The 12,182-nt window shown below is 34.4% G+C and overlaps 2 protein-coding genes across 2 annotated transcripts; one reads left to right on the forward strand and one right to left on the reverse strand.

Moving 5' to 3' along the window:
- The first annotated feature begins 1,218 nt into the window (after positions 1 to 1,218).
- Positions 1,219 to 8,294, forward strand: LOC122581273 (thylakoid membrane protein TERC, chloroplastic). Its single transcript, XM_043753468.1, has 14 exons — positions 1,219 to 1,490; positions 1,571 to 1,660; positions 3,437 to 3,570; positions 3,658 to 3,734; positions 4,492 to 4,579; positions 4,697 to 4,777; positions 5,653 to 5,709; positions 5,971 to 6,055; positions 6,209 to 6,258; positions 6,809 to 6,865; positions 6,956 to 7,034; positions 7,104 to 7,162; positions 7,598 to 7,655; positions 7,997 to 8,294. The coding sequence occupies exons 1-14, from the start codon at positions 1,358 to 1,360 to the stop codon at positions 8,086 to 8,088; spliced, it is 1,140 nt and encodes a 379-aa protein (XP_043609403.1). The 5' UTR covers positions 1,219 to 1,357; the 3' UTR covers positions 8,089 to 8,294.
- Positions 8,295 to 8,525: 231 nt separating this feature from the next.
- LOC122581272 lies at positions 8,526 to 11,048 on the reverse strand. Its single transcript, XM_043753467.1, has 2 exons — positions 10,014 to 11,048; positions 8,526 to 9,919 (listed from the first exon to the last, which is right to left on the reverse strand). Exons 1-2 carry the CDS (start codon positions 11,039 to 11,041, stop codon positions 8,752 to 8,754), a joined length of 2,196 nt encoding a protein of 731 aa, XP_043609402.1. The 5' UTR covers positions 11,042 to 11,048; the 3' UTR covers positions 8,526 to 8,751.
- Positions 11,049 to 12,182: the final 1,134 nt, after the last annotated feature.

Genomic DNA, 12,182 nt, shown 5'->3' on the forward strand with positions numbered 1-12,182 from the left:
GACTAGTCTCGAAAGTCACCAACATGTGAAGCTAACAAGAAAAGAGTTGGTGCTTTATAAATTTCTAATCCCTTAAACGATTGAGGCACACACTTTTCCTTGATACAAAAATACAACCATTTCATTTATGATGATGACTTTGGAGAAAAACATTTGCTCCAAGCAGTTTACATTCAGTGGAACACATCTCTAAATCTCAATAAATGTTTATTTCATCACTTGCCCATTTAACTTATCTTTAGATGAAGATAGTAACAATAATATTATCAATAAGAATGCCCAGTTAGTTTACAATTCGAAGAACAGCCCAACAAGTTTACAGGTCTTGAAACAACCCAAGAAGCTTCCCGATGTCTGCTACTTGTGATGGCTAGTATCAAATTTGAACAAAATAATGGAAGAATTGAAATGATAGAACTCTAAAGAAAATTAAACTATATGCTTTGATTAGAGGGCTATTGTATCATGGGCTGGGCTCCCGTTATATATAAATGATAAATTTGCTTTTGGGCATAGTGCAATCCATTTAACTGGATTCTGCCTATGAATGATGGTTAGTAGCATAAGTGTAAACCAAACCAGTCCGGACATCAAAAAGTATCGATGGTCGATTGACAGTTCAACCGGTCGGACCGGACTGTAAAACCCATATTTTTTTTATTAAAATTATAAATATGGGGATATCATAGATGTTGTCAGCAACATCTAATTTGGATATGCTTATGACCTTAGGTATTATTTTTTTTCACCTAAATTTTTTCCTATAATTATATCGATAAAACCGGAATTTTAAGTCTATCTATACGGAGTATTTAGGAAAAAAAGATAATTACAACCCTAATGATTGTCATTAATATCTTATTACATGCTTAAAAAATACAGTAGTACTTTATACATAAAAAAATCACCCTTGAATTTTTGTATGATATAGTACACCCTCATAAAATATGCTACCCATATTTTAATCACTTTAACTAAAAATCGGACTCTAATTAAACCGGCAAACCATTTGGGTACCGATTATGGTTAAACTGACTGGTTTAAACATCACTTTTCTTCTACTTCTGTGAGCAACATATTTCTAGTCCAAAACAACAAAATTTCAAAGTTAAGGTGTTTAATTAGATAAAAGTAACCAAAAAACAACTTAACAAATAAGGGGGACCAAAGTGACCATTTTCCAAGTCTTTGATGGATCAATTTTCACACAATCACACACCACTAAAAATCTAAAATCACACACACTCTGAACCTAGAATCACTCTGCATCTCACATTCATTTCTGCACTTCTATATACATACATATGTACATATAATAAAACCCTGTATATATTGAATTGTTACCAAGTTGATAGCAATGAAATTAGCTTCAATAATACAAAATGGAATGCAACCCTCAATTCATCATCAAATTGATGTGGGTTTTCTTAAATATCCTTGTTCTACGAAATGGGTCAATCTTCAAATCATTAATTCCAACAATCTTTCAGGTTTTCATGCTAATTTTTTGAATTTTATAAGAAGATTTTTGTGTAATTTTTCTAAAATGTTTTTTTTTTTTGATTGGCAGGTGTTTGCAGTAGGAATAGGTGGGCCCGGAAGTTACAGGTTGTATGTGCAAAAGGGGTTGAACAAGAAGAGCAAGAATTTGCTTCTTCAGGTCAAAGTTTCAATCTTTATGTTTCTTTGTTTGTTTTTTGGTATCGTAGATTTCGGTTAGAAGTTAATTAGTAGATTTGAGGTAGGAAGAGATTGGTAAATGCTTGCAGTTATTTTATCTGTTGGTTCTTTCAGTTAGATTTTAAAAGATATATTTGCCGGGCCAGACCCAACATAAACGTTTAACGCCCAACTTAGATGACAATGATGCCTAAACAAACTGATCCAGCTTCACCGATGAATTTGTTCCGATGAGTTTGGTTTCTTCTTGTGTGGTTTGGAATTTGGAGTTATACTTTCTAGTCGCCCTTAGAATCCCATCTTTGGAACCATCTAGGCTACACGTCGGAGGCTATAAGAGATGCTTTTTATTACTGCATAATATTGACTATATTGATGTTATGCTGTTATTAAGTTGAATGATAATTCTACTTAAAAAACTATAATTGATTATTAGGAATGCAATATACAAGACTATGTGCACATCAAAATGTTCGATTATTCGAGCAAAAAGTAGCCATGTCACTTAGTTTAAACTTTAGACTTATAAAATCTTAAATAAAATCAGTCACTTTCTTTCTTTTTTTATTTATTTAATTTACTACTAATTCCTTCATGTTAATTATATTTTTAAGGATGGTTTTAGGAATCTAAAAGTATGAGGTGTCTTAGTTTAGGAATTAGGAATAATCGCTTGTCCCATTGATTAATTTGCCAAGTTTATCTCTTGTGTTCACTTACAACCCTGACATTTCTGATTCTATAAGATTCTTACTAGCATCCATAACAATGAGGCTAGAGATTCTGCATGGAAAGTATAGTCAACTAAGATTCTTCCATAGGTTAACAACATGTTTGCCAAATTTGTATATAGAGGTGGCAGGATGGCGGTTAGATCAGTTTGTATAGTGGATCAAAACTTTTTCAAAGCTGAAATGGTTCATATGATGATATGGGTCTGACTCCCAACTGGCTGGGAATGGCCAGTTTGGGTTGACCTGTAAATACTTTTTAGTCAACATTCTATCTATTATGCATGTGTGCGAAGGCACAATCATAATAATCCAAATCATTGAATAGGAAGGGTTGCATCAGATAGACGTTGGAAGGACCCATTTAAGGTAAAACACAACCCAGATTAACCAGCATAAGTAAACAAGTCATCATTGCCAGATGTACTGGTATTTATAAGTATATAAGCATTTTTCCACATTGTTAGGTGGGAGTTTAGTGTCATCTCACATCATACCACGATCCTATGAAGAGCCAAGGTAACTCAAGTGGACCCCCATCAAAATAGACATGCTTACCTGATATAAATTCGCAGTTAAAACAAATGTTACCACTAACGAGAGAAGTTTTCTGTCAAGTATGGGATGAACAAATCTTTGATAGTTTCTTCAAGGTTTTTTCATATGAAATAAAGTGAAGGGCTTGGCCAAGGTAAAACTATTGGGTTAGAAAGGGGTGGGATGGACAGGTACGGGTTTATTGAGATCTAACCACTTTTGTTGCTCTTGATATTGTAAAATCTAAAATGGTAACGACCAATTTTTATACAAGTATGCTATAACATTGCGACTAAGAATCAAATATTAAACTAGCCCTTAATAATAACAAGAATGGTGGAATGTTGGTGACAAGAACCTACTCTATTAGTACTTTGTCATTATGGTTAATGTTGCATTTGTATTTGGATGGAAGAAATAACTCTATTGTATTATACTTTTTACCAATGGTACTCACTATTTGTTCAACAATGTGATCTTGCTGGCAGATAAGGAGACATCCTCGTCCAATTCATATGGTAATGCTAAATCCAAAGGCCATCTCAGTGTCAATAATGATTTAGATGAGAAGACCAAGGATCTTGAAAGTTACAAGACCTCGGTTACAACTGTAGCCTTGTGTGTAAGTATAACTTGGCGATAAGTATAAATTCGTTAAGTTCTGGTTACCCCTTTTGCTAGGGTTAATATAGTCTCTTCATTGTATTAGGTGTTCTCAGCTGTGGCATTTGGAGTTGGCGTGGGATTAAAAGAGGGGATTGGCAAGGCATCAGAGTTCTTTGCTGGGTATGAGTTCATAGGTCTTTTAATCATTTTAGATAAATAATATACGGCCATGAACAATGACATGAATTTGGCATGACATGGTTATTGTTTGACGAAAGTGTTTCAGTGTTTGATTATTATTCAAATGCATAGAAAACCTTTCAGTAGTGAGTAATGGGTCAAGGGGCATCCTTATAAGGCAAAATGGACGGGTTGAGTAATGAGTCAAAGTGGGCAAATATCTGGATCGGGTCAATTTGGAGTTGGGTTTGTTCACCTGTCAACAGTTTTTTCAGTTTATGCGGATGTAACTTAAAAACATCTTGGATAATATATGTATATATATCAGTGTCAAACTCACATTCTACACCACCCACTCGACATCTTTGTACAAGTTCAGACTTACACCTTTTAACCTCTTGATTGAGGAGCAACTTTAATAAATTGAATACATAGGTATAATCAGTTAACATCTTAAATTTAGAAAAACACTGATAAATTGGTGATCCAAATTTAGGAATAAAGCAATTTAGGAGGTTCGAGGTTGTAAACACATTAATAAACTTTGAGTTGAATTTTAACCATTTGACTTGTTTGACCTTTCACCCTTTTAGCTAGTTTTGAAATTTTGCCCCTTTGAACTGTTGTTATGGTACCTGGCAGACGTCCGACTGGAAGTTGCAGTTTTTATGTGACGGAGGGTTTACATATTTTGCTTATAATCCTACCATCATATCCTCATTTTTTTATTATATTTTTGTCATTGGAATTTCTAAAGGTACTTGCTTGAACAAAGCTTGTCTGTGGATAATCTTTTTGTCTTTATCTTGGTATTCAAATACTTCAAGGTGCCACCTGCTTATCAGGTGCAGTATAAAACTTTCTAATCCAGTTAAATCATGTTTTAAATAATATAAGCAGTTATCTATATTTATGTAAGTTTCAGATTCTATATGCCTCATTTTGTCATGTTGTGATCACAGAATCGGGTACTTTCATACGGTATTGCTGGTGCAATAGTGTTCCGCTTATCATTGATACTTCTTGGAACTGCAACCCTTCAGGTCATTATTTACATTAAATATTTTTCTCATGAATATTCAATGTTTGACTCTACATATAGTCCAATAATTATGGTAAATCCCGTCAACAATTACAATACTAGATAGTCTTAGTGACCCAAATTAATAGCATCGTGTATGTAAAAGGACAAGGGTTGTAAAAGGTAATATTAAACAAAGCTACATAAGGAAATTATGCTATCTGTTTATGTTTTTGACAAGGGTGGAATGTAAAAGGATTCCAGAAGGACCAGGACTAAAGTCTTGTAACGTAATTTTCATATATCATTTAACATGAATGTGTTTTTGACTTTTTGTTATCATTGTATTCTGTGCAATATATGTTGTCATTCTTTCAATTACTCACACTGTGTTTCTCTATAATAGAGGGTAGACTTGACAGTTTTAACCTATCTGCTTATGAAAGAGCTGATGTAGGTCATTTTTTTTTTTTTTGAACGGCAAAGTGATGTGGGCCATGTTTTATCTCTAACAGGTCACATGAGTCACATAAACTGATAATATGTAAGGAAACATTTCAAACTGTTCTAAAGGTTGAAAGTTGCCAAAACTGTATAATAATGCATTCATGCAAGACGAATATGTACTTAATGTATTCACCCCCCAAACTTTAGATTGTTTGTTTTAAAAATAAAACAACACTGTAATATTTGACGTGCTAATGATATTTCAAAAATGTTATATTTTTGACAATAAATGTTTCAGGCCAAACTCTAACTGTGTGTTCCATCCTTGTGCAAAAATTACCATTTTCACCAGAGCCTGTTACCCAACGTACCTCACTCCCCATTTTTCCACCTCTAACAGTGGGATGATATGCTAAATATGTTCTGAAACTTTTCATGTAAATATTTAAGAGGTTCGAGGCAGTGAACTTGCTACTGGCGTCAATACTTCTGTACTCGTCTTTTAAGGTACCGTTTCTTTCTAAGTTACCTTTACTAAGGATTCTACCAATAAGTTATTATCATCACATAATCCCTGAGATCACAAATCAGTCAGTAAAAAAGCGATTAGATTTACTTGATTTAGCAATCTGCATCTTCACAGCCAATGCTGAGATTTTTATTATAAAACTTATGAGTTCTTGGCTTAAAAAGAAAAAAGGAACTAGCGAACTCTTATTTCTTTTCAATCTAGACCATGATTACATATGTATATATCTTCTTCTGTAGTTGTTTTTTGCATCTGAAGATGATGATGATGATCTATCAGAAAATTTTATTGTGAAGACATGCCAAAGGATCATTCCTGTAACATGTAATATTATCTATTCTCTAATGCTTGTATGAGTTGTTTTTTGTTTTTGTTCTTTTTTTTAAAAAATTGGTAAAAGGTTAACTTTACACATTAACTTGTTACGAGAAGGGTTCTGGTGTTGATCTTACTTGTTCCTTTTTCATGTTTTGGCAGCTGCATATGATGGCAATAGGTTTTTTACAGTTGTTGATGGAGTTTGGAAAGTAAGTCATAGATATGGGTACATGTGTTTCTTAATAGTTAAATAGGTAATACCGACATGGGTTGGATGGGTCAAATGGGTCAATTTCACCCAAATTGTATTTTCCAAATGTTACAACTTACTAATATACTTACTAATATACTTTATAAGTAAATTTCACCCAAAGTGTATATTCGAAGGTTACAACAATAATCTACTTTATTTGAAAATTCTTTATTTATAATTATAATAGTATGTATTTCTAATCAAATGTGACACATTTATTGTAAGAAGTCTTAAATAAGTAGACCAATCAGTGTTTCGGGTCAAACTTAACTGGTCGACCCAGCCTGGTCCAATCCGACCCTTTTTGACCTGAATTCATTTTGACCCATTATCGGAACTGCCTGCCCTTCCCGTTTTGTCACCTCTACTAACAAGTGTTCCAGGTCAAAAACATATCACTATTATAATAATTATGATTCTTCTGTCGATTCATACTCTGACTCGAAAGTGTCATGTTGAATTGTTCGTTTACGTGGTTTCTAACAGGCATCAAACGTTTTGAGCAGGCTACACCTTTGCTTCTGACTGTTGCAGTCATTGAACTAAGTGATATTGCATTTGCAGTACGTTTAATTTTTTCTCTCTTCAAAGTCAAATATAATTTTATTATTTTCAACTTCCAATCACTCATGTTGATTGCCCATCTTTTCTAGGTTGACTCTATACCAGCAGTATTTGGTGTTACAAGAGACCCCTTCATTGTCTTCTCATCTAACCTCTTTGCCATTTTAGGTAAATATGGTGTTGACTTTCTGTTAACTGATAATGAAAAATATATAATGTAGGTTGTGTGTAATGTAGGTTTAAGGTCTCTATATACACTGATTTCAGAAAGTATGACAGAGTTGGAATATCTACAGGTAAGATTTCATGTTTAAATGACCTGTTTACCTTATCAATGGTATGAATAATTTGGATAATTTTGTTTGATAAATGTTACATGTTAGTATTCACCCTAGACATTACCAATAAGTTAATTTCATCGGTTTATGTCACCATTTTCTTCTTAAGGGTGTCCATGTTTTTGTTTGACATATTTTCCTTTTGTCAACATTACAAATATATAGTATTACTGTAAATTTTCAGGTGCAAGTTACCAACTTACCAATTATTGATATACTATTGATATATGTGTTGACAAGATTCTGCTGCTTTGTCAAAGGCTATTCTAAATATGTTGAGTTGTTGACGCTTAATTAATAATTTCTTTAAAAACCATCTGTCAACTCAATTCTGCACACTATTCTATGGAATTTGTGTTCATTAAATAACCTGTTACAAACCTTTGCTACCAGCCTTCCATTGGCATAGTTCTCGGCTTTATTGGAAGCAAGATGATCCTGGATTTCTTCGGTGAGTACCGTTTCTTTCAGATTCACTTGGTTGTGTATACTCAAAGAAAATACCCAGAGGTTGCGATATTGACCTTTTTACTTCCAAACAGGTCGATTTGGCTTAAATTTATCTCAGTCAGGCGAAACAAAGAAAATAAGCTACAATCGAATGGGTCAAATGGGTTTAAAGTCGTCCAAAGTCATATCTAGATAATGGGTCTAATTATAACCAAAGTTTGTGTACTATGAAATGACCCATTCCAACACGAACTCATTTGGACCTCTTATCCAACCTGCCCATTTTCCATTCCTATTTAGCAACTGATGAGAATTCCTGAATCTCGCTTAATTTCTGTGTAGGGTACCACGTATCGACTGAAGTTTCCCTCGGCTGTGTGGCAACTACCCTTAGTGCTGGGGTTCTGTTGAGTATATTGAAGAAATCAGATTAGGACGGTCAAGTATGCACGTGGGCACCCAGCAGCTGCATGTTCTCTCCGTTCTTGATAAAAAAACGAAAGAGAGAAAAGAAAAAAAAAAAGAAAAAAGTAGAAATATACATATTACAAGTGAACTTCAAGATGTTGCATGTTTTATAACATGTAAAGAATAAGAACCCTGATCATAATCTATGAAGAACACAATTTTGCTTTGTTCATATGATGCATACATATTTGCCACAGTTATAGGTTGGAAAAAGGTGTAATATGTTGAGTCTGTTAAATGGATAAGTCGATTGGTTTGAATGATCCTCACTTTGGTGGTTTGGTATGTATTTGCTTCCCAAAAATGACGGTGTGGTGACCTAGTCCCGCTGAGGGATACGTGGAAGATGTCGAACTCCACCTTGATTGCATACATGATACTTTTATCAAGCTTAATGCCTTGATCCAATATACTATGCTATATGAATTTTATCATGTCGATGGTACACGTCAACTTCTTAGAAATTTTCATTACCTACAAGCTCAGCTTTCCACTCTTTAACTCATTGAATCTTACATTAGTGTACTACCTTTATCATTGTCTTCACAACTAACCAATTTTTAATCACACTCTTATTTTTAGATAGACAAACTAAAAACATATAACATATAACATATTATAGAAGTTAACTAAGACCATCTTGGTTCAATCCATGCGTGAGGAAGGAGAGGTTGTTTCGTTTGGTAGAAATCCTCGGAATTTTCTTGGATATTAAATGTGTGATATCTGCGTGTGTCGAGTGAATAGAACAATATATTCCCATTCTTTGAATGTAATCGAGGGAAGAAGATCTTGTTCTCCATCTTTGGAGTTTTAGCTTCAATACACAAACATGTTGCATCGCCAATATAAATCGTGTGCTTTCCTAAACTATCTATTTTCTCCCATTTTCCTTCATCATCGTTCGACTTGTATACCTCAACGGAGGCTCCATTCTCGCCCACGATGACTAAAAAACGATGTTGATCACGTGTCACTAGGAAGCGATGTCCCAACGAATTGCAACAACTTGTTGGGTATTCAATTACAACAGCTTCCCATGAGTAATTTTCATGATCACCTATGTCTTTAAAAACATCAAGTTCTCCGTTGTTACACAAAGCAAAAAGATCAGGGCCATGGAATGTCGGGAAATTAAAGGAAAAGGGATCTTTCATTCCAAATTTTAGATGAAGTCCAATCCAAGATGGTGCTCGAGATACATAGTGAATGTATATAGGCGATTGCATTATAGTTGTAAAACCAACAACTATACAATCCGGAGAAGTAGGTGGAGATGAGAAACAATAGCTTTCTAGATAACCAATCTTTGGGAGCTTGTGAATATAACCTGTAAAGGGGTTAAAGAACACCAAGGTTCCACTAAGTTCAAGAATCAGTAACCAGCCGTCCTTTGAATGCACTATTTGGAAATCATGAATCAATTCTCGAGGTGTTTTCAGAAAATAAGTGCCTCCGAATATTGGATCTGTAAAAGTGATGATGCCTTGATGCTTGTCAAACACCATTAGCAAAGGTGAAGATAATGTAGGTGTACGCAATCTCTTTGATGCTGTTTTGTTCCCCCATCGTATTAGAGGTGCTGCTACATAGCAATATCTGCATGTAGCACGAAACTTTAGGTATTCGAAACCCGTACAAAACTCCATAATGGTCTCCAAGACATCAAGTGGAAGATTAAGCAGGTGTGATTCCTTCACCGTGCCATTAAATTGAGCATTGCCGTCCTTGAGTACTGATCTTAGTATTATTTCGTGGTCCTTTTCCTCCTCCGGTTGTTTATAATCACTTTTTAACCTACACAAAACATGGTTTGAAGGATTCATTGTGATCTGCTAACATAATACATGCATATAATAGGCAATAAATAAGCGAAAGCAATACAATATACCTGCATTCGAGCATTGCCCATACTGACACGTGGCTTGCTAGTGCTACAAAAGGCAAAGAAGATACAAGGACGGTTTTATCTTTGACATGGTAAGAGTGTACTATACTGCCTCTTTCCCCAATGATATGTATACAACCCCCCGCCTCTGAGGCAACTGCAGGGTAGTAAAGTATATCGACAAGATCTACTACAAACATAGCGTCTTTGAGGTCTTGCAATTCTTCCCACATCATACTAGTCATATCCAGTTTAAACAAATAAATAGCACTGATTGCTTTCCATTCTTTGTCTTTAAAAGCCATCAAAATACAGAAAAGTTCTGTGCAAGATCCTTTTAGGAAAGCAATCATGGTGGAAACACCACGCCCGATGTGAGGCCATGGGAGTTTCAAGATAGGCAAAAAACTTATCACAACTTCTCTAGCCTTAACAACAATGTCAACTTGTATGAGTATTTGCTTACCAGGGCCACGATAAAAAGCATACACTTTTCCATTGCAACAAGTTAGACAATTTAGGAAACCATCAACACCAGTTAGGTTCTTGAGCTTTTTGGCGTATATCATATTGGTCCATCTTAACTTCTTTCTTTTACCGTCTAGCCTACAAAACACTATGTTTGGTTTTCCTGTTTTCATTAACAAGAGAACTGAATTGGGATCGTCAGCAGGGGACGATAAACAGCAACAGTCAAATCCATCATCATCTAAACCTCCTCTAGCTTTCAAAGTCAAGGGGGGGAGACGAATGATCTTAGAAGTGGATGGGTTCCAAAGAGACCACATGACGTTGTGTGGATGGTTAGAGAGAATCATCCAGCCATGGAAACAGCCTCGAATTTGTTTCCCGACCAACTCAGGGATTTGGCACCCATAGCTATTATGAGACAACGGGTCATGTATAGTGTAGAAACTCTGGTTTTGGGTTTCGAAATTCTGAGCAACAAAACAAGGATACATCTTGGATACTTGATCAGGCAACCGATCGCGTAATGAACCACAACAAATCTCCTGATTCTTCCTTTCCATCGTATTAAAAATGGTTTCTTTATATGTCGAACTTATAATGCTGATAACCTGAAATCGGGTTGCTGTCACGGTAATGTTTCAAACTTAAATAATGCCCATCAAAAATCAAATATACATATATAAGAGCATTAGACGACACAAACTGTACTAAAGAAACAACTAGCTACTTCTTAGACCAAGGCACAATTTAAATAAATCATTATAGAATCCTAACATACAAACTAAAAAACCCCACAATTACATGATTATCATCCTCATCGTCATAATCAAATACCATAACATATCAAAATCTAAGCAACAAATATGCCCAAATTTGTAAAAAACAACCAACAAAAGTAATAAAAAAAAAAAAACAAGGTTTATTCACATACCGTACGTAAGAGAAGAACACCAAATAATCCTCTGCTTGTGTGGGGTGATTTGCTGAGATAAAAGAGTAGAGTATTGAAGACAAAAAGCAGTTAAAATAGTTTAATAGGGAAGGCTACGTGATTTTGGGTAATTTTGAACACTAATACCTCCAGGCTCGAGCCCAAATAAAAACCTCTTTTAATAGATAACAAAAATAACCATACATTATAAAAATATATATATATATAATCTTAATCTACAATAATTAACATTACTAAATTATTTTATCAAAAAACAAAAACCGTTTGATGTGTTCAACTTTTAATTATTACCTTTGATCAAAATATTGGTATCATTACCAAGTTTATTACGAGTATTAAGGAAATGGGAAAAGTGAGTATGGAGTTGTCCCCCATCTAAGCTTAAATGAGGAACCCCTCACACACAAATATTTTAATAATATTTATATTTTAAACAAATAATGGGGCCCTCATGATATTTATGTTTTAAAAAACCAAATTGTGAGGGATTCCTTATCTAAGCTTAGATGGGGACAACCCCGTACTCACTTCCCCCTAAGTAAATACAACATTAATTTTCTACTTCACATAATTAAACTTTGTGTATTTAATTGATATCTGAATATAGTATCATTATTATCAAATTTATTACTCCGTATCATTACTAATTTATTTATTAATTAAAAACAATTGCTTTACATAATTTTTCCATTACAGATACCATCTATATCAAATTTATTATGGGAAATGCTAAATACAGCCTTAAGGGT

Source organism: Erigeron canadensis, chromosome 9 (assembly GCF_010389155.1).
Source record: "Erigeron canadensis isolate Cc75 chromosome 9, C_canadensis_v1, whole genome shotgun sequence".
Taxonomy (NCBI): Eukaryota; Viridiplantae; Streptophyta; class Magnoliopsida; order Asterales; family Asteraceae; genus Erigeron; species Erigeron canadensis.